This window comes from Syngnathus leptorhynchus, chromosome 5 (genome assembly GCF_054491065.1).
Source record: "Syngnathus leptorhynchus isolate UIUO chromosome 5, UIUO_Slep, whole genome shotgun sequence".
NCBI lineage: Eukaryota > Metazoa > Chordata > Actinopteri > Syngnathiformes > Syngnathidae > Syngnathus > Syngnathus leptorhynchus.
In genome coordinates this window covers 5,738,848-5,760,507 of record NC_141199.1, presented here as the reverse complement: position 1 = coordinate 5,760,507, position 21,660 = coordinate 5,738,848, and the positions used below count along the sequence as shown (strand labels likewise).

At 42.4% G+C, this 21,660-nt stretch overlaps 1 protein-coding gene, 11 non-coding genes and 3 pseudogenes across 12 annotated transcripts; 6 read left to right on the top strand and 9 right to left on the bottom strand.

The window, feature by feature from the left end:
• Positions 1-103: 103 nt before the first annotated feature.
• LOC147056329 (5S ribosomal RNA) lies at positions 104-222 on the bottom strand. Its single transcript, XR_015066312.1, has one exon. It is a non-coding gene; the product is annotated as a 5S ribosomal RNA (ribosomal RNA).
• A 223-nt stretch (positions 223-445) lies between these two features.
• LOC147056328 (5S ribosomal RNA) lies at positions 446-564 on the bottom strand. Its single transcript, XR_015066211.1, has one exon. It is a non-coding gene; the product is annotated as a 5S ribosomal RNA (ribosomal RNA).
• Positions 565-786: 222 nt separating this feature from the next.
• LOC147056327 (5S ribosomal RNA) lies at positions 787-905 on the bottom strand (annotated as a pseudogene).
• Positions 906-1,294: 389 nt separating this feature from the next.
• Positions 1,295-1,461, top strand: LOC147056326 (U2 spliceosomal RNA; annotated as a pseudogene).
• Positions 1,462-3,039: 1,578 nt separating this feature from the next.
• LOC147056325 (U2 spliceosomal RNA) lies at positions 3,040-3,230 on the top strand. Its single transcript, XR_015066276.1, has one exon. It is a non-coding gene; the product is annotated as a U2 spliceosomal RNA (small nuclear RNA).
• Positions 3,231-3,780: 550 nt separating this feature from the next.
• LOC147056324 (5S ribosomal RNA) lies at positions 3,781-3,899 on the bottom strand. The gene has a single exon (XR_015066165.1). It is a non-coding gene; the product is annotated as a 5S ribosomal RNA (ribosomal RNA).
• Positions 3,900-4,122: 223 nt separating this feature from the next.
• On the bottom strand, positions 4,123-4,241 carry LOC147056323 (5S ribosomal RNA). The gene has a single exon (XR_015066221.1). It is a non-coding gene; the product is annotated as a 5S ribosomal RNA (ribosomal RNA).
• A 222-nt stretch (positions 4,242-4,463) lies between these two features.
• Positions 4,464-4,582, bottom strand: LOC147056322 (5S ribosomal RNA). Its single transcript, XR_015066199.1, has one exon. It is a non-coding gene; the product is annotated as a 5S ribosomal RNA (ribosomal RNA).
• A 389-nt stretch (positions 4,583-4,971) lies between these two features.
• Positions 4,972-5,138, top strand: LOC147056321 (U2 spliceosomal RNA; annotated as a pseudogene).
• Positions 5,139-6,715: 1,577 nt separating this feature from the next.
• LOC147056320 (U2 spliceosomal RNA) lies at positions 6,716-6,906 on the top strand. Its single transcript, XR_015066237.1, has one exon. It is a non-coding gene; the product is annotated as a U2 spliceosomal RNA (small nuclear RNA).
• An 8,810-nt stretch (positions 6,907-15,716) lies between these two features.
• LOC147056319 (U2 spliceosomal RNA) lies at positions 15,717-15,907 on the top strand. Its single transcript, XR_015066235.1, has one exon. It is a non-coding gene; the product is annotated as a U2 spliceosomal RNA (small nuclear RNA).
• A 550-nt stretch (positions 15,908-16,457) lies between these two features.
• On the bottom strand, positions 16,458-16,576 carry LOC147056318 (5S ribosomal RNA). The gene has a single exon (XR_015066154.1). It is a non-coding gene; the product is annotated as a 5S ribosomal RNA (ribosomal RNA).
• Positions 16,577-16,916: 340 nt separating this feature from the next.
• Positions 16,917-17,035, bottom strand: LOC147056317 (5S ribosomal RNA). Its single transcript, XR_015066315.1, has one exon. It is a non-coding gene; the product is annotated as a 5S ribosomal RNA (ribosomal RNA).
• A 220-nt stretch (positions 17,036-17,255) lies between these two features.
• LOC147056316 (5S ribosomal RNA) lies at positions 17,256-17,374 on the bottom strand. Its single transcript, XR_015066185.1, has one exon. It is a non-coding gene; the product is annotated as a 5S ribosomal RNA (ribosomal RNA).
• A 1,353-nt stretch (positions 17,375-18,727) lies between these two features.
• On the top strand, positions 18,728-21,599 carry psmb3 (proteasome 20S subunit beta 3). The gene is made up of 6 exons (XM_085912244.1): positions 18,728-18,893; positions 19,582-19,766; positions 19,838-19,945; positions 20,029-20,206; positions 21,091-21,185; positions 21,260-21,599. Exons 1-6 carry the CDS (start codon positions 18,891-18,893, stop codon positions 21,306-21,308), a joined length of 618 nt encoding a protein of 205 aa, XP_085768370.1. The 5' UTR covers positions 18,728-18,890; the 3' UTR covers positions 21,309-21,599.
• The last annotated feature ends 61 nt before the right edge of the window (positions 21,600-21,660 follow it).

Here is a 21,660-nt window from a genome sequence, read left to right as displayed (position 1 = left end):
AAGGCTTTTTTGTTGTTGTGAATTGACCAAGGTGTAATAACCAAATCCCAGAAACAAGGTCACACGCTTGTACGTTATGGCTGTTGTAAAGTGAGAAAAGAAAAGCTTACAGCACCTGGTATTCCCAGGCGGTCTCCCATCCAAGTACTAACCAGGCCCGACCCTGCTTAGCTTCCGAGATCGGACGAGATCGGGGGTTCTCAGGGTAGTATGGCCGTAAGCCGTGAGAACACTAGAAAATTTGCATTTTATAGACACAATTGCCCCTAAAATTCCAAAGTGGCGGTCCTTGATGGCTGTTGTAAACGTTTCCTTTCACAATTGACGTGCAAAAAAAAAAAGGCTTTTTTGTTGTTGTTGTGAATTGACCAAGGTGTAATAACCAAATCCCAGAAACAAGGTCACACGCTTGTACGTTATGGCTGTTGTAAAGTGAGAAAAGAAAAGCTTACAGCACCTGGTATTCCCAGGCGGTCTCCCATCCAAGTACTAACCAGGCCCGACCATGCTTATCATCCGAGATCGGACGAGATCGGGCGTTCTCAGGGTAGTATGGCCGTAAGCCGTGAGAATACAAGAAAATTTGCATTACATAGACACAATTGCCCCTAAAATTCCAAAGCGGCGGTCCTTGATGGCTGTTGTAAACGTTTCCTTTCACAATTGACGTGCAAAAAAAAAAAAGGCGCTTTTTTTGGTTGTGAATTGACCAAGATGTAATAACCAAATCCCAGAAACAAGGTCACACGCTTGTACGTTATGGCTGTTGTAAAGTGAGAAAAGAAAAGCTTACAGCACCTGGTATTCCCAGGCGGTCTGCCATCCAAGTACTGACCAGGCACGACCCTGTTTACCTTCCGAGATCAGACGAGATCGGGCGTTCTCAGGGTAGTATGGCCGTAAGCCGTGAGAACACTAGAAAATTTGCATTTTATAGACACAATTGCCTCTAAAATTCCAAAGCGGTGGTCCTTGATGGCTGTTGTAAACGTTTCCTTTCACAATTCAATAATTTATTGGGTTTAAATGTTACACATGGAGTTCAATTTGCAAATAAACATATTGCTTTGTCATTCACATATTTTATTTGGTAATTAATAAAGATTACAAATATGTTACAAAGTGTATCATACACAATATTAAAAATGATAAATATTAAAGTGTCCGACACTACCAAACCAGTAGAATAAACAATACATGTAATTCAGGCCTTCCTGCAAACCATATTGGTGTCAATGAATTCTCAATGCAGTAAAACCCTACATCGTCAGTTTGTGATCAAAGCAATAGAAATATTATTTTGGGGCCATTGTGCAGCAATCTTAGTGTTCTTTTGAGATCTAATTAATCTATGGTGTTTTTGGCAATCATTGAATGATGGGAAGATGGAATAGGGGCTTGCTCCGTCCACTCCACGCATCGTCCTGGTATTGCAGTACCTCTAGGAGCGGTGCACCCCCTCTTGTGGTGAAATTAATCCATAACTGATATTGTGATATATAAGGATACCGTTGTATTTGATAAATATCCATCCATTTTCTGTACCGCTTTGTTGTCCCCACGGGGGTCACGTCGCAGGCGTGCTGGAGCCTTTTTTCCTTCTTCCTAGGACTTTTATAGGGCACGACAAGCCCTCGGTCGCACCATTCTTTTAAAAAAAAAAAAACTCACCCCCTGGTTCTCCTCACCTCTGCACCTCGGACTGCCTTCAACCTTCAGATCCCAGCTGACGAGCGAGCAGACAGCCAGCCTTTGAAAGGGATTCTAGGATCTCACCTATGGAGTTCCTCTCGCGCGCGGTCTTTCTGGATCTCTGCTGTCGTCAGCTGGAATATAATATAGTATGTTGGCATCCGGCTCGAAGGACCAAATAAATGTTGGGTCTAAATATCATCAGACACTACATCACATGCTGGAATGAAGAGGAGAAGACAACCAGGATGAGTTTACTCGCGAGGAGAACGATAGAGAAAGGAAGCTCAGTTACAATCTCCATCAGTTCTGAGTTCTTCCTCCACGTGCTCCTTTTTTAGATGTTTTGGTTGCCCTGGTTACAGAGGCGTTGCTACACTAAAGGGAGGGGAGATAGTGGTTGTAGCAACGCTGATTAGCTAAGGAATGTAGTGTGGTGTGATTTAGCACTTAATTGTTGGCCCTCGACCCCCGCATTGGGATTGCAGAGTCTGTTCTCTTCCCTCAACCAGTTGTCTTCTCCATGGGTGGCTGACTCCTCCTCGAGTGTGATCAGATAACTTGAAGCACGTTGAATGACGCTTACCTCTGGAACAATGCAACTAAACCCTTGCTAAGTTTATCTTCTTAGTAAACTAACACAACACATAATAATAATAATAATATCTATCCCTACTTAAACATTTCAACACATATTAAGTAAATGTCAGGTAACTGGTATACAGTTCCTTAAACGAACATTGAGTAAATATGGGATAACTTATATGTGACTACTCCAAACTGTATATAACATTTAACAAAGAAAAACAGTTCAGATCAACTACAATCTATGAATCAAGGCTATAGTTAACTAAAAGGAATGAAGTCCCTTTAAACTAAACAAAGAACATTTCGCCTATGCAAAGAAGCTCTGCTCATTGTTAGTGAAGGCCTCTTACAAAACAAACACAAAAGTAACATAAGGACAGGAAGGATACATAAGGCTGACGGGGATCAAAAGACATTCCTTAAACTAAATACAAAGCATTTAGTTTAAAGGAGAGTCGTAAACTCGTAAAAGATAAGGCCTCCTGGTCTGGCAGGCCAAGGCTCCCCCCGAGATTATTCCAACATTTATGTAAAATTGTCGCAGCATAGAAATTATGAAAGTAGTTCAGCGGAGAAACGTCATCAACTGTTTTTCTTTTAAAACATGTATATACTCGATTTTAAACATGCATGACATTTTGGTCATTATTGGAATTTTTTTTCCTAAAGTGCTGTGTTTATAGCAAAATTGTGTTTGTCACTCTCACTTTAAGTTGTAGTGCTGGAAATGATCTGGTCCCCGTTTGACTTCATTGGGTTATCGCTTCTCGGCCTTTTTGCTAAGATCAAGTGTAGTATCTGTTCTTATCAGTTTAATATCTGATACGTCCCCTATCCGGGGACCATATATAAAATTGATTTTTGGAACAGGGAGATGGAATAGGGGCTTGCTCAGTCCACTCCACGCATCGACCTGGTATTGCAGTATCTCCAGGAACGGTGCACCCCCTCTCGTGGTTAAATTAATCCATAACTGATATTGATATATAAGGATACCTTGATATCCATCCATTTTCTGTACCGCATTGTTGTCCCTACGGGGGTCGCGGGGGTGCTGGAGCCTATCCCCACGGGGGTGCTGGAGCCTATCCCAGCAGTCATCGGGCAGTAGGCGGAGGACACCCTGAACGGGCGTTCTCAGGGTAGTATGGCCGTAAACCGTGAGAACACTAAAAAAATTTGCATTTTATAGACACAATTGCCCCTAAAATTCCAAAGCGGCGGTCCTTGATGGCTGTTGTGAACGTTTCCTTTCACAATTGACGTGCAAAAAAAAAAAAAAAAAGGCTTTCAGCACCTGACGGTCTTGTGGCACTCATCCGGCGAGTCTCCTCCGATGTCTTAATGCTTCATTAACATCCACCTGTCTGTCCGGTGTCACACCTCAGAGAGTAACTGTCAAAGGTTTTTGGTTGTGAATTGACCAAGGTGTAATAACCAAATCCCAGAAACAAGGTCACACGCTTGTACGTTATGGCTGTTGTAAAGTGAGAAAAGAAAAGCTTACAGCACCTGGTATTCCCAGGCGGTCTCCCATCCAAGTACTAACCAGGCCCGACCCTGCTTAGCTTCCGAGATCGGACGAGATCGGGCGTTCTCAGGGTAGTATGGCCGTAAGCCGTGAGAACACTAGAAAATTTGCATTTTATAGACACAATTGCCCCTAAAATTCCAAAGTGGCGGTCCTTGATGGCTGTTGTAAACGTTTCCTTTCACAATTGACGTGCAAAAAAAAAAAGGCTTTTTTGTTGTTGTTGTGAATTGACCAAGGTGTAATAACCAAATCCCAGAAACAAGGTCACACGCTTGTACGTTATGGCTGTTGTAAAGTGAGAAAAGAAAAGCTTACAGCACCTGGTATTCCCAGGGGGTCTCCCATCCAAGTTCTAACCAGGCCCGACCCTGCTTAGCATCCGAGATCGGACGAGATCGGGCGTTCTCAGGGTAGTATGGCCGTAAGCCGTGAGAATACAAGAAAATTTGCATTACATAGACACAATTGCCCCTAAAATTCCAAAGCGGCGGTCCTTGATGGCTGTTGTAAACGTTTCCTTTCACAATTGACGTGCAAAAAAAAAAAAGGCGCTTTTTTTGGTTGTGAATTGACCAAGATGTAATAACCAAATCCCAGAAACAAGGTCACACGCTTGTACGTTATGGCTGTTGTAAAGTGAGAAAAGAAATGCTTACAGCACCTGGTATTCCCAGGCGGTCTCCCATCCAAGTACTGACCAGGCCCGACCCTGTTTACCTTCCGAGATCAGACGAGATCGGGCGTTCTCAGGGTAGTATGGCCGTAAGCCGTGAGAACACTAGAAAATTTGCATTTTATAGACACAATTGCCTCTAAAATTCCAAAGCGGTGGTCCTTGATGGCTGTTGTAAACGTTTCCTTTCACAATTCAATAATTTATTGGGTTTAAATGTTACACATGGAGTTCAATTTGCAAATAAACATATTGCTTTGTCATTCACATATTTTATTTGGTAATTAATAAAGATTACAAATATGTTACAAAGTGTATCATACACAATATTAAAAATGATAAATATTAAAGTGTCCGACACTACCAAACCAGTAGAATAAACAATACATGTAATTCAGGCCTTCCTGCAAACCATATTGGTGTCAATGAATTCTCAATGCAGTAAAACCCTACATCGTCAGTTTGTGATCAAAGCAATAGAAATATTATTTTGGGGCCATTGTGCAGCAATCTTAGTGTTCTTTTGAGATCTAATTAATCTATGGTGTTTTTGGCAATCATTGAATGATGGGAAGATGGAATAGGGGCTTGCTCCGTCCACTCCACGCATCGTCCTGGTATTGCAGTACCTCTAGGAGCGGTGCACCCCCTCTTGTGGTGAAATTAATCCATAACTGATATTGTGATATATAAGGATACCGTTGTATTTGATAAATATCCATCCATTTTCTGTACCGCTTTGTTGTCCCCACGGGGGTCACGTCGCAGGCGTGCTGGAGCCTTTTTTCCTTCTTCCTAGGACTTTTATAGGGCACGACAAGCCCTCGGTCGCACCATTCTTTTAAAAAAAAAAAACTCACCCCCTGGTTCTCCTCACCTCTGCACCTCGGACTGCCTTCAACCTTCAGATCCCAGCTGACGAGCGAGCAGACAGCCAGCCTTTGAAAGGGATTCTAGGATCTCACCTATGGAGTTCCTCTCGCGCGCGGTCTTTCTGGATCTCTGCTGTCGTCAGCTGGAATATAATATAGTATGTTGGCATCCGGCTCGAAGGACCAAATAAATGTTGGGTCTAAATATCATCAGACACTACATCACATGCTGGAATGAAGAGGAGAAGACAACCAGGATGAGTTTACTCGCGAGGAGAACGATAGAGAAAGGAAGCTCAGTTACAATCTCCATCAGTTCTGAGTTCTTCCTCCACGTGCTCCTTTTTTAGATGTTTTGGTTGCCCTGGTTACAGAGGCGTTGCTACACTAAAGGGAGGGGAGATAGTGGTTGTAGCAACGCTGATTAGCTAAGGAATGTAGTGTGGTGTGATTTAGCACTTAATTGTTGGCCCTCGACCCCCGCATTGGGATTGCAGAGTCTGTTCTCTTCCCTCAACCAGTTGTCTTCTCCATGGGTGGCTGACTCCTCCTCGAGTGTGATCAGATAACTTGAAGCACGTTGAATGACGCTTACCTGTGGAACAATGCAACTAAACCCTTGCTAAGTTTATCTTCTTAGTAAACTAACACAACACATAATAATAATAATAATATCTATCCCTACTTAAACATTTCAACACATATTAAGTAAATGTCAGGTAACTGGTATACAGTTCCTTAAACGAACATTGAGTAAATATGGGATAACTTATATGTGACTACTCCAAACTGTATATAACATTTAACAAAGAAAAACAGTTCAGATCAACTACAATCTATGAATCAAGGCTATAGTTAACTAAAAGGAATGAAGTCCCTTTAAACTAAACAAAGAACATTTCGCCTATGCAAAGAAGCTCTGCTCATTGTTAGTGAAGGCCTCTTACAAAACAAACACAAAAGTAACATAAGGACAGGAAGGATACATAAGGCTGACGGGGATCAAAAGACATTCCTTAAACTAAATACAAAGCATTTAGTTTAAAGGAGAGTCGTAAACTCGTAAAAGATAAGGCCTCCTGGTCTGGCAGGCCAAGGCTCCCCCCGAGATTATTCCAACATTTATGTAAAATTGTCGCAGCATAGAAATTATGAAAGTAGTTCAGCGGAGAAACGTCATCAACTGTTTTTCTTTTAAAACATGTATATACTCGATTTTAAACATGCATGACATTTTGGTCATTATTGGAATTTTTTTTCCTAAAGTGCTGTGTTTATAGCAAAATTGTGTTTGTCACTCTCACTTTAAGTTGTAGTGCTGGAAATGATCTGGTCCCCGTTTGACTTCATTGGGTTATCGCTTCTCGGCCTTTTGGCTAAGATCAAGTGTAGTATCTGTTCTTATCAGTTTAATATCTGATACGTCCCCTATCCGGGGACCATATATTAAATTGATTTTTGGAACAGGGAGATGGAATAGGGGCTTGCTCAGTCCACTCCACGCATCGACCTGGTATTGCAGTATCTCCAGGAACGGTGCACCCCCTCTCGTGGTTAAATTAATCCATAACTGATATTGATATATAAGGATACCTTGATATCCATCCATTTTCTGTACCGCATTGTTGTCCCTACGGGGGTCGCGGGCGTGCTGGAGCCTATCCCCACGGGGGTGCTGGAGCCTATCCCAGCAGTCATCGGGCAGTAGGCGGAGGACACCCTGAACGGGCGTTCTCAGGGTAGTATGGCCGTAAACCGTGAGAACACTAAAAAAATTTGCATTTTATAGACACAATTGCCCCTAAAATTCCAAAGCAGTGGTCCTTGATGGCTGTTGTGAACGTTTCCTTTCACAATTGACGTGCAAAAAAAAAAAAAAAAGGCTTTCAGCACCTGACGGTCTTGTGGCACTCATCCGGCGAGTCTCCTCCGATGTCTTAATGCTTCATTAACATCCACCTGTGTTAGGGATGTTCTAACTCTAACTTATTTTGCAAGAACCACACAGAGAGACAGTATGCCCTTTGAACACTTGCAAGTGGAGAATTTGTTCGTTACTGTAGGTACAGCAATGTCCGAACAAAGTCTGCCGTTGCAGTCATGCAAGAGAGTCTTTATTGAGAGAAGAAGGGTGGGGGTGAGAGTCAGCCAAGGTGGGGGTGACATTTGACATGTGTAGTGGGCACCTCAACAAATGATTAACCACTTGGGAGGGTCCCAGTCTATCTCTCCACGAGGCCGTGGACATAAATTCTAGTGGAGCAAAACAAGGACGCCTCCACACCACCTGGAGAGCTCCAACAACTGAATGGTTCAACTGTTCAGAATCACGGGAAGGTAAAAGGTTCAAACAAAGTTCATTCTAGTCTACATCCCAACATAATCATACGATCAAGATAGTTTATAAACCCTAACATATCCCTCCTGTTTATCATATGATTATGCTCACCCCGATCAATAAAACATAAGTAAGAAAATATAATGAAGAAAAATAACAATAACATAAAAACACAGAAACAGCACATCATTGTACCCATCACTTGCGAAGCATTTTCGATGGTCAAATCATTACGTTTCTGTAAAACATGCTAGTGTGTGAGTGAAAAACCTGCGGCAAGATGTTATAATGCAGGAAAAGTCTCACACGGTCCCTCTGCCTTAGGCGACCATAATGTTATCAATAACAGTCAAGACAAAAACTGCTCGTGTTTGTTCAGCCGTCATAGTCATCACATTTGACATGTCTGATATGTTATATTTGCACTTGTGCTATGGTAGAAGACAAAAATCTTGATACAGCAGACTTCAAACACGGGATAACACAAGTTGTAAATAAGCACATCAACACAAGCACAAAAAGCACAGGAGCCACCAATTTCAACAGCAGTTGCCACCAGTTGCCAGAGAATAGCCACGAAAAGAAATCCCATTGGTGTGGGACTTTGTCTTTTGACATGGCCTGCTGTAAGTTCTTCAGTGAATTCATGGCGTCGTTGATGTGTGTGTCATTTTCTCCTGGTATGTATGTGCAACAGGAGGTCCCAATAATGTGGCACACACCACCTTGCGCTGCAGTCATCAAGTCCAGAACCATCCTGTTTTGTACGACCATTAGCCTAATAGCCTCAATCTCTCTGTTTTGACCATCATTGACCTGCAGCGAGAGATTCACAAACGATTGGAAACGATAGTTCAGTGTCTCGATGTAGAGTGCTTGTTTTCCAACTCCGATCCAAAGAAAAAGCGCATGAACAACTTTGTCTCTGACGGACCATATTTTATGATCATCTGGCACGTTCGCACCCCAGACAGGGTCATGAGGGTCAAAGGTTGCAACAGCCCTGCGTCGACGTCCAGAAGAGTTGTGTGCTGTCGTCAGCTGATGATGTTGTATCCTGTAAGTGTGGTCTGTCACCCACACTGGAGCACACACTCCTGTCCAGTTGGCGGGCAGCATCGGATAAACCTTGTGACCACAAAGCCACCAGCCATTCTGTATGAAGTAGGTCCCGTTAGATGGCGCAGCCATATCGGTGGGAGATCCCTCACCACTTGAAATGGCTCTCTTATCCTGACACTCAGCGGTGATGTCCAAAGCTCCCATCCAGTTTCCTCCTGGAGAGCAGTCGTCGTTGATGCATTTGTGGGTCTTGTTTCCTTGGATGTAACATGTATAGTTCACTCCAGCTGGTCTCTCTGTGTAGGCCACTTGCGGCAATGTTCGTCCTTTAACAGTCACATTGAGATTTGTCCAGAAAAGCTGATCACAGGTACCGTCTGCAAGTCCAGGGCGGAAAGGGTCGGCATCACTGACTGTGACAGCACGGTGTTGATATCCAATTCCTCCTATGGATGCCATACATTTTGCTTCAGTGACATTCATTGCTCTCGCCTCCAAGTGAACTTGCGTGGAGGAAGGAGGGAGTTTGGAACACACATAGCATCCCTCCTGTGTGTGAGCTCTCACACTGAACTTCACATATCGGTACCAAGCGTTGGTTTCGTATGGGTTTCTGGGGTCCCATGACCAGTCCTCGAAATTCTCATCATGTGACCATCTTCTTCCACGAATGACACTGTCCATTGGTCCATTCAGATGAGCCCACAAACCATAGCACACTCCAACCACAGCGCAGCATAGAATCCACCTGGCATATGGAATTCCGTTGCTACTAGGATGGCAGAGACACCGGGACATCTCCTCGCCTAGCGGAGTGGGGATCGCTGAATTCTTCACCGACGTTGAGACGTTCCACCCTAAGCGATGAAACCCCTTTGAAGTCGGAACTTCCCCACCACTCCGAATGAGGGGTCCAGCACTCTCTGCAACTTGCAGTGGCTGAGGTGAATCCAGCTGGGCCGTTCAGCAATCTTTACTGCAGTGGGGGTAGTCAGCAAGACTTGGAATGGTCCCTCCCACCGCGGGCTGGCCCAGTTCTTTCTTTTGATGACCTTGATGTAGACCCAGTCTCCTGGCTTAATGAGGTTGTCAACCTGTGGGGAGAGAAGACTAGGCGGCAGTAAATTTGTATTTAACACATCTTTCATTTTAAACGTTCTGATCATGTAATCTGCCAAGGTCTGTTCTTCATCTGCTTTTTGCAAATCTGGAGTGAACAAGGGTAGTCTATATGGTCTCTCATGGATGATTTCAAAAGGCGTTAGTCCTTCTGAATTGGGGGTGATTCTCATATAGAGTTTCACCAAGTCTAGGCACTCTGGCCAGGCTCTGCCTGTTGATTCCATGCATTTTTTCAACCTGCTTTTGGTAGTAGCGTTTGCTCGTTCAACCAGGCCTGCACTGGATGGGTGCCACTGTTAAGGCATCTACTCATTTAGATGGAACTATTTCAACCCATTTGGAAAATGCATCAATCATCACTAGGCAGTATTTGTGAGGTCCACTTTGTGTGAGTTCAATAAAATCTATGTGCATGATTTGGAATGGGTAAGACGGTTTTGGAAATGAGCCTCTCTTAGGTCTCATGTTCTCTTGAGGATTATGTTTCACACAAACAGGACATGCTTTACAAATTTTTTTTTTTTTTTTTTTTTTTTTTTTTAAGTAAGAATCTAAACCAAAGGTAGTTAATTGACCTCATCCCTCCTGTCGACACATGGCAAGGCCCATGTGTCGCAATTGCTGCTGCCTTAAAAAGTGATTTTGGTAAAACAGGTTTGTCATTGATGCGGTGGATATTATCTGTATCCACCAATGATTTGTTTTCTGTTTTTTTTTTTTGTATCTGTCCTCCAGCAGCTGACAACGTGTGACCTAAATAGTTCACTTCCTGTTTGACCCATTGTAGTTTATTTTTGCTTACTTTATTCCCTGCTTTACAGAGATAGTGTAACAAAGCTAAGGAGTCGTCCTTGCAAGCAGCTTCAGTTTCAGAGGCTATCAAGAGATCATCTACATAAACTAGAAGTTGGCTTTTGTTCGAAATTTGAAAATCAGCCAAACATGCCATGATAGCTTGAGTGAAAATAGTTGGACTATCAGCAAATCCCTGCGGCAATCTGGTGTACGTATCACTTTGTCCTTTAAAGGTAAACGCAAACCAAAACTGCGAGTCTGGGTGGATTGGCACTGAGAAAAATGCATTGCTAAGAATAATCACTGTGAAAAACTTCTGGTTTGGTTTCAAAATGGACAGAAGTGTGTGTGGGTCAGGCACATTAGGTGCTCTTGTTTGTATTGCCTCATTTACTGCTCGTAAATCTTGTATCACTCCCCAATCAACCTTGTTGGCCTTTTGGACTGGAAAAATAGGAGTGTTGCAAGGAGAATCTGAGCACTTCCTAATAATCCCTCCTGACAAAAGATCATTTACGACAGGGGCCATTTATTGCCTTCTGGTTTAAAGGAGATTCTCTGATCCCGGTTAGATTTGGATGTTAAGTCCTGTAGCAAATGATTCCTTTGATCAGTCAAACAAATGTTGATGAGCCAGTGAACCGCATAAGCGCGTGCCCTTCTAAACACCCACACCACTTCCTCATAACTTCGTTAGTAATTAGCAACAACTTTTTCTTTGGGTTTATTTTGTTTTTGTTTTCTTAGCATTTTACTTGCACAAAAGCACTCTTTTGTCCAAGCTGCTCTACCAATTTCCCATAGTAGTCTCCAACAACTTCAACCATTCAACCAATACTTTTCTTTCATTCAGGAAATCATTCGTCCCTGCTCATTTGCGTCTCACACACAGTCACCAAAGAGGAGTCTTTTCAACACATTGGTCTCAAGCTATCCAAGTCCTCCACACAACATTCATTTACCATTCTCAACACAATCCCTATCCTAATGTTTCCGATAGAACAATTCACCAGTCTAAAAAAAAAACAAAAAACTCAACACATAAAAAAAACACATCTTGCAAATTAATCAGATTTTTTTTTTTTTTTTTTTAAATTCAATTTTGAAATGTGTACAATCCACAATTTTGCTTCATCCAATTCTAGAAAACATGTTTTCTCTGTCTGTCGAATTTGTCATCAGGGTGAGACACTAATGAGCACTAGTGTAAACCAGTTTTCTGTCTACAAACAGATTCCTTTCTTTTCTTCTCTTATGTATTTATTTATTTATTTATTTATTTAAGTCTTCGAAATTGTTCCTGTTCTGCGGTGCAAATTGGATAGACCACAGTCTAACAAATTTCTTTTGTACACAGGTTTAGCCAATTTTATCAGTTGAACAAATATGCTCACACGTGCACAGCTCTCGGTGCGAGGGGAGGGGACCTGGCAACAATGATTTGTTGCAAGCTGGCCAGTTCTTGCGGTCGATCATGAAGCTGGTCCCACCCACGCACGCGAGGACAGCACTCTCTAATTTTTCTATTTATCTTTTAGAAACAAGTTGTATTACTTTACCACTTGATTTGCAAATTTTAACTTCAGTGTGCAGACATAATTTGACCCCTTGTCATTTGCCGGGCATACAATCAGCATTTTCATAATTTTATCGTATGTACAGGAGTTCTAATAACCTAAAAAAAAAATGTTTTTAAACCAAAAGTAGGAGCATGAGAGGTCAAAGAGGAGGAAGCCCGTTTTACTGAAAATCTGGCTTTTCCTTTGCCCCTCACTCCACTCTTTGATTGGTCTTGTTTTGCATGACGACACTCTCTGCAAAGTGTCCTCGTTTTCCACAGTTCCAACAGTTGTCAGAATTTGATTGGTCTCGTTTTGCATAACGACACACTCTTGTAAGGTGTCCTCGTTTCCCACAGTTCCAACAGTTGTCAGAATTTGATTGGTCTCGTTTTGCATAACGACACACTCTTGCAAGGTGTCCTCGTTTCCCACAGTTCCAACACTTGTCAGAATCTGGTGGGGGTTTTGAACCATATGGGGGCCTGCGACCTTGCTGACATTGACCTCTTCCTCTGCCCCATTGGGAACTTTGGAAGAAGACTGTTGCATCTTCATCTACATGATTATCATCATCATCTAGATGAAATACATCGGACCTTTTGCCTTTCTTGATCACTTTGTCAGCGTCTCTGGCCCACTGCATGGTTGTTGTAACACAAGCAGTGTGTGTTTCCACCAAGTGTTTCCGCACCCTGTTGTCTAATTCAGGTGGGGAACCATTGGGGAGCGCATATTTTAGCTGTTGCTGATAAGCACTCTCAGCTGCATCATTGGATGGGATGCCATTATGCACCCTAAAATCTTTTTCAAATGTTAATGGGATAGACTTCTCATCACCTTCAAGGGCTAGAGATTTATCGTTTTTATTTCCCATCTTAACTTGGTATTTTTAGATTTTTCCACTTTTTATTCAATTTTTATTTTTATTTATTTTTATTTTTATTTTTTTCGGATACTCAATGCAGGATTAAATTGACCGTTCAACAACAATTGCCTCTTGGTCAAATTATCCTACCAGTCACACTCTCAACCACACAACATTCATGCAAACAGCTCGGAAAAAACAGACCAAAAAGAAGAAAGAATCTACGCCCTTCGTCAATCAAGAAAAAGAAGCTCTGACTTTTCTTAGCCTGTTCCTTCCCCTGGGGCTAGTACCCTAGCTGTTTCTTAGCCTGGACAAACCAAACCGTAAACTTCATAGCTCGGACAAACCAAAGCCGTATATCTCATAGCTCGGACAAACCAAACCGTAAACTTCATAGCTCGGACAAACCAAAAGCCGTATATCTTGTGCACCTTTAATTTTTTACGCGTATCTCATAGCTCGGACAAACCAAAGCCGTATATCTTGTGCACCTTTACGCGTTTACACTTAGGGCTTTAACTTACTTGTCCCCTGGTTCGTTGCACGTTCGGATTCCGTCAATCCACTGCTGTTCGACGAAGGCAGACCTTAGATGCTGGCCCAGCGAAGAATTTACTTGCCAGGTCTTTTCTTTACCAGGTCCTCCTAATGGACACTGGCTTGTCGACAATGCAGCACGTCGTCCTCCGTCGATCAGCAGCGGGTATGTTGGATCCGGGTCACGGCACCAAAATGTTAGAAATGTTCCGACTCTAACTTACTGTGCAAGAACAACACAGGAGACAGTATGCCCTTTGAACACTTGCACGTGGAGAACTTGTTCGTCATTGTAAATACAACAATGTCCGAACAAGTTCTGCAAGTGGAGAATTTGTTCGTTGCTGTTGACACAGCACTGTCCGAACAAAGTCTGCCGCTGCACCCATGCAAGAGAGTATTTATTGAGAAAAGAAGGGTGGGGGTGACAATTTACATGTGTGGTGGCCAAGGTGGGGGTTGAAACACCTGGCCTCTGATCACATCATAGCGGGGGATGTTTTACAATGTTGAGTAGACAAAACAACTTTGATTGCGTCTTCTACAATTGGTCAATCAGTGCAAAGGATCTTAGCACTTTGTTCTACTCCTTTGTTAAGACAGGACAAGCTTAGGTCAATCACCACTGATTACATTCCAACATAATATGATCACCCTAATCTAGGTCAATCACCACTGATTACATTCCAACATAATATGATCAACCTAATCTATTCAACCCTAACACCTCGGACTGCCTTCAACCTTCAGATCCCAGCTGACGAGCGAGCAGACAGCCAGCCTTTGAAAGGGATTCTAGGATCTCACCTATGGAGTTCCTCTCGCGCGCGGTCTTTCTGGATCTCTGCTGTTGTCAGCTGGAATATAATATAGTATGTTGGCATCCGGCTCGAAGGACCAAATAAATGTTGGGTCTAAATATCATCAGACACTACATCACATGCTGGAATGAAGAGGAGAAGACAACCAGGATGAGTTTACTCGCGAGGAGAACGATAGAGAAAGGAAGCTCAGTTACAATCTCCATCAGTTCTGAGTTCTTCCTCCACGTGCTCCTTTTTTAGATGTTTTGGTTGCCCTGGTTACAGAGGCGTTGCTACACTAAAGGGAGGGGAGATAGTGGTTGTAGCAACGCTGATTAGCTAAGGAATGTAGTGTGGTGTGATTTAGCACTTAATTGTTGGCCCTCGACCCCCGCATTGCGATTGCAGAGTCTGTTCTCTTCCCTCAACCAGTTGTCTTCTCCATGGGTGGCTGACTCCTCCTCGAGTGTGATCAGATAACTTGAAGCACGTTGAATGACGCTTACCTGTGGAACAATGCAACTAAACCCTTGCTAAGTTTATCTTCTTAGTAAACTAACACAACACATAATAATAATAATAATAATATCTATCCCTACTTAAACATTTCAACACATATTAAGTAAATGTCAGGTAACTGGTATACAGTTCCTTAAACGAACATTGAGTAAATATGGGATAACTTATATGTGACTACTCCAAACTGTATATAACATTTAACAAAGAAAAACAGTTCAGATCAACTACAATCTATGAATCAAGGCTATAGTTAACTAAAAGGAATGAAGTCCCTTTAAACTAAACAAAGAACATTTCGCCTATGCAAAGAAGCTCTGCTCATTGTTAGTGAAGGCCTCTTACAAAACAAACACAAAAGTAACATAAGGACAGGAAGGATACATAAGGCTGACGGGGATCAAAAGACATTCCTTAAACTAAATACAAAGCATTTAGTTTAAAGGAGAGTCGTAAACTCGTAAAAGATAAGGCCTCCTGGTCTGGCAGGCCAAGGCTCCCCCCGAGATTATTCCAACATTTATGTAAAATTGTCGCAGCATAGAAATTATGAAAGTAGTTCAGCGGAGAAACGTCATCAACTGTTTTTCTTTTAAAACATGTATATACTCGATTTTAAACATGCATGACATTTTGGTCATTATTGGAATTTTTTTTCCTAAAGTGCTGTGTTTATAGCAAAATTGTGTTTGTCACTCTCACTTTAAGTTGTAGTGCTGGAAATGATCTGGTCCCCGTTTGACTTCATTGGGTTATCGCTTCTCGGCCTTTTGGCTAAGATCAAGTGTAGTATCTGTTCTTATCAGTTTAATATCTGATACGTCCCCTATCCGGGGACCATATATTAAATTGATTTTTGGAACAGGGAGATGGAATAGGGGCTTGCTCAGTCCACTCCACGCATCGACCTGGTATTGCAGTATCTCCAGGAACGGTGCACCCCCTCTCGTGGTTAAATTAATCCATAACTGATATTGATATATAAGGATACCTTGATATCCATCCATTTTCTGTACCGCATTGTTGTCCCTACGGGGGTCGCGGGCGTGCTGGAGCCTATCCCCACGGGGGTGCTGGAGCCTATCCCAGCAGTCATCGGGCAGTAGGCGGAGGACACCCTGAACGGGCGTTCTCAGGGTAGTATGGCCGTAAACCGTGAGAACACTAAAAAAATTTGCATTTTATAGACACAATTGCCCCTAAAATTCCAAAGCGGCGGTCCTTGATGGCTGTTGTGAACGTTTCCTTTCACAATTGACGTGCAAAAAAAAAAAAAAAAAGGCTTTCAGCACCTGACGGTCTTGTGGCACTCATCCGGCGAGTCTCCTCCGATGTCTTAATGCTTCATTAACATCCACCTGTCTGTCCGGTGTCACACCTCAGAGAGTAACTGTCGAAGGTTTTTGGTTGTGAATTGACCAAGGTGTAATAACCAAATCCCAGAAACAAGGTCACACGCTTGTACGTTATGGCTGTTGTAAAGTGAGAAAAGAAAAGCTTACAGCACCTGGTATTCCCAGGCGGTCTCCCATCCAAGTACTAACCAGGCCCGACCCTGCTTAGCTTCCGAGATCGGACGAGATCGGGCGTTCTCAGGGTAGTATGGCCGTAAGCCGTGAGAACACTAGAAAATTTGCATTTTATAGACACAATTGCCCCTAAAATTCCAAAGCGGCGGTCCTTGATGGCTGTTGTGAACGTTTCCTTTCACAATTGACGTGCAAAAAAAAAAAAAAAAAGGCTTTCAGCACCTGACGGTCTTGTGGCACTCATCCGGCGAGTCTCCTCCGATGTCTTAATGCTTCATTAACATCCACCTGTCTGTCCGGTGTCACACCTCAGAGAGTAACTGTCGAAGGTTTTTGGTTGTGAATTTACCAAGGTGTAATAACCAAATCCCAGAAACAAGGTCACACGCTTGTACGTTATGGCTGTTGTAAAGTGAGAAAAGAAAAGCTTACAGCACCTGGTATTCCCAGGCGGTCTCCCATCCAAGTACTAACCAGGCCCGACCCTGCTTAGCTTCCGAGATCGGACGAGATCGGGCGTTCTCAGGGTAGTATGGCCGTAAGCCGTGAGAACAATAGAAAATTTGCATTTTATAGACACAATTGCCCCTAAAATTCCAAAGTGGCGGTCCTTGATGGCTGTTGTAAACGTTTCCTTTCACAATTGACGTGCAAAAAAAAAAAGGCTTTTTTGTTGTTGTGAATTGACCAAGGTGTAATAACCAAATCCCAGAAACAAGGTCACACGCTTGTACGTTATGGCTGTTGTAAAGTGAGAAAAGAAAAGCTTACAGCACCTGGTATTCCCAGGCGGTCTCCCATCCAAGTACTAACCAGGCCCGACACTGCTTAGCTTCCGAGATCGGACGAGATCGGGCGTTCTCAGGGTAGTATGGCCGTAAGCCGTGGCTGTACAAGAAAATTTGCTTTTTATAGACACAATTGCCCCTAAAATTCCAAAGCGGCTAGAGCCTTTTTTCCTTCTTCTTAGGACTTTTATAGGGCACGACAAGCCCTTCTCCACCAGGTCGCACCATTCTTTAAAAAAAAAAAATTAACCTAATCCATTATCATGACGTGAGAGGAAACCTTTGCAATTGGTAGACATCCATCTATCCATTTTCTGAATCGCTTCTTCCCCACGGGGGTCATCATGGAATTTGGCATCATTTTAGGTGTTTATGATGTTTACTGTGTTTTTTTAAATTATTAATTTCCTGTTTGAACTGGCTTTTGTATGACAATTCATCCATCCATTTTCTGAATCGCTTTGTCCTCACAGGGTCGCAGCTGTGCTGGAGCCTATCCCAGCTGTCATCGGGCAGCAGGCGGGGGACACCGCCTGGTTGCCAGCTAATTGCAGGGCACATAGAGACGAACAACCATCCGTACTCGCACTCACACCTAGGGGCAATTTGGAGTCCTCAATCGGCCTACCAAGCATGTTTTGGGGATGTGGGAGGAAACCGGAGCACCCGGAGAAAACCCACGCGGACACAGGGAGAAAACCCACGCGGACACGGGGAGAACATGCAAACTCCACACAGGGAGGGCCGAAGGTGGAATCGAACCCGCACCCTCCTAACTGTGAGGCGGACGTGCTACCCAGTGCGCACCCAGCCGCCTATTTAGTAGACACGTTTATGTAAAATCGTTGCAGCATAGGATTTATAAAAGCGGAGAAACATCAACTGTTTTTCTTTTAAAATATGTATGTACTCGATTTTAAACATGCATGACATTTTGGTCATTATTGGAAACATTTTTTCCTATATTAAAGTGCTGTGTTTATAGCAAATTGTGTATATTACAGTTGACTACAATACGTTTAAATATACATCAGCCTCTTATTGCTTTAGGTAACTAAAATGTGCTGCCCAAAATATGAGTGTTTTTTATTTTTATTCATTTTGTTGCACCAGGTATGAACATACCCGATTGGCTTCCCCACCGTTGCCTCTCAAAAGAATGGTGTCCTCTTTTTAAGAAACCCAAATCTGGTCACAGTATTATAACTCACACATCATTTGTCACAGTGATTACGTAAACGGTGTACAGTGAACATAATTATTTGAGCACTGAATCGAGTTAAATCTTTATCTGGAAATCAAGTTACACTGATGATATTTGCACTTTTATTCTTAATACACACTTAACTAACCGAATGGCAGAAAATGAAATTTGGCGGGTATGTTCCTTTAACGCGCCTCAAAGAAACTATGTTAACTATCGACACATCCAATGAAATGGTTCTCAAAGAGCCAATCATATTCGAGCAACAAAGACAATCACGTTGATGTGTATTTGCTCAGCGTTTCTTCAAATTTGTGTAGTCACACCGGGAAGCTAGTCTTTCAAAATCCTCTGCGAGCCTCACTTTAAAGTCCTGTTTGTGACATTTGGACTACAACATCTTAATAATGGTAGGAATAAGCAACAATACTGGACGATGTGCTTGAAAGTTGAAAGTAATTTTAAGTGGATGGAGATCCTAGCCATGCTAATCGTTTAGCATGGCCGAGAAACTAAGTACTATAGGAAACATTTGCATGAACATATGTATAATACATACAGTAAACGGAGAACTTTTTTTGCATAATGTTTACAAAGTAGTTCCAATGCAGGTTGATAGTCACATTTGAACAATGGGTCCAAAATGCGGAGAATAAATGTGGCTCTGAACCGTTCGTAATAGCTATCTTAAATCGCATAACATATATTCTACATAACTCTGTGATACGTGTAATTGCGCACTCTCCAGGAGTATTTTACGAACATATACTGGAGAAGTACAATACAACACAATAATACATCTTTATAGTGATTTCACAACAGCTGCAGTTTCAAAATAGTAATACAACAGCACGCTCAAAACATTGTCAATGCTACAACTGTTAACAACTTTTTCCATATACGTCTTATTGTTTGAAGTGGTTAGAGATGAGAGTGGAGCTTGTTAAGTCTCCCACCACCAGTGGATCAGAAAAGTCTGAAGAACAGTAAAAAATGTTATGATTCATCTCATATTCTTTCTCATGAAATATCTGATTCTCAGCGTTTTTGATACCATGTAATTGTGGCCTCTCTCCTTTGTCCCCCCCCACCATGCAGTCTATTATGTCCTATAATGGAGGGGCCGTCATGGCCATGAGAGGGAAGAACTGTGTGGCCATCGCATCCGACCGCAGGTTTGGCGTTCAGGCTCAGATGGTCACAACCGATTTTGAGAAGATCTTCCCCATGGGCGAGAGGCTGTACATTGGACTTGCCGGGCTAGCCACTGACGTTCAGACAGTGTAAGTGTTTGTGACACTTTGAGTTCAGTCATCACCGACATCATTTTTGTGTGTGTTTCTGTTGCAAATAGATCCCAGAGGCTTAAATTCAGATTGAACCTTTACGAGCTGAAGGAGGGGCGCCAGATCAAACCCAAGACTTTCATGAGCATGGTGTCTAACCTCTTGTATGAACGGAGGTCTGTGCCATTTCATGGCTCCATATTAGTCTCAAAAGCTGCGTAGAGACAAGATGAAAGGTCACAGTGATTTCTCTTGGTAGGTTCGGACCCTACTACATCGAGCCTGTGATTGCCGGGCTGGATCCGAAGACCTTTGAGCCATTCATATGCTCCCTGGATTTGATTGGATGTCCCATGGTGACGGAGGACTTTGTCGTGAGCGGGACATGCTCGGAGCAAATGTATGGAATGTGTGAATCCTTGTGGAGACCTGACATGGTAAGTTGAGTGTCAAAAGCCATTGCAGCAACCACCTGCAATTAGTGAAAATTCTAAATGTAAACCAGGGGGTCCTGATGTGGTGCCAAGTGACATTTTCTGTTCCCTAATTATTGTGATAAAGCAGGGGTGTCAAACTCATTTTTGTCTCAGGCTGCATCTTAATCATAGTTTCCTTCGGCGGGCCATTAGGACTGTCAACCCCCCAAAAATTTATGAACAGCTCATATTATATACAGTAGAGGTTATACAACAAACTGATGACTAGTTCTGAAATCAGAGACTAGTAAAACTGTTTGAATTTTTAAAAAGATGAATGGTAATATAAAAAACTAGCAATATCTCAATCTTTTTTTGAAGTGAAGACAATTTGCAATTGTAGTATTGACACAAAGTTGATGGGCAATTTGTATATTAATTATTAACTAATATACATGCTCTTAATCAAAGGAAGGTAATGAGAGCAAATTTGTTATTTCAGAAGTATGTATCAAATTGGTAGCCCTTCGCATTAATCGGTAGCCAAAAAGTAGCACTCGCTTTCAAAAAGGTTCGTCACCCCTGACCATTAAAAAAATAAGGAAAGAAAGACCACTTTTTTCTGCTTGAAATAAATCAATTTTGACAGCCTGCCCTTGACCACGGCTCAGCCCAGTTCAAAATGATCTGTGCAATCAAATTTAAATTTGTTTATTTTCTATGATGTATTCTTCGTGTGCGACGTCACTTTTTGGCAAGAAAGTCCATCCTCATAATTTTAAAAATGACTAACAGGAGTCATTAAAACCCCAGGAGCTGACAGCACTGGAAGCATTTATTTCAAAAGAAGACGTCTGTGCCTTGCTCACTACGTTTTCCTCGTGTCTCGTTTGATGTTCACACAGGAGCCAGATGACCTCTTTGAGACAATTTCACAAGCCATGCTCAATGCAGTCGATCGGGACGCAGTCTCCGGCATGGGCGTTGTCGTACACGTCATGTAAGTATGGTGACACTGTTGATGGGTTGGAGCTGAAATGTTGCGCTGATTGACATGCTTGTCTTTTCTTACAGTGAGAAAGACAAGATCACCTCTAAAACCTTGAAGGCGCGGATGGATTAAAACCCATCAATGCATTTGCTGTTTTTTTTCCCCCATTTATATTGTCAAATAAACCTGTTTACAAAGTCAGACTTTCAGCGTAAATAAATGTGTTATCTACAGCTCTATGTAAAACTTTAGTTAAGAGTACAATTCAGGCATTTAAAGAAAATAATAATAATAGTGACAACACGATAGTTTTGTTTTGATTAGGTTTGAGTTCCTCATATCTGCTGGGTGGGCAGGTTTACTTGTCAGTCACTGCATGTCCTATCTTGTTTTATCTGATATTAAAAAGATGGTTTACCTTTAGTTTTTAGTTGCCATGAGGTCAACAGTTATGTTTTTGTTGAACTTTGACTGAAACACTCAG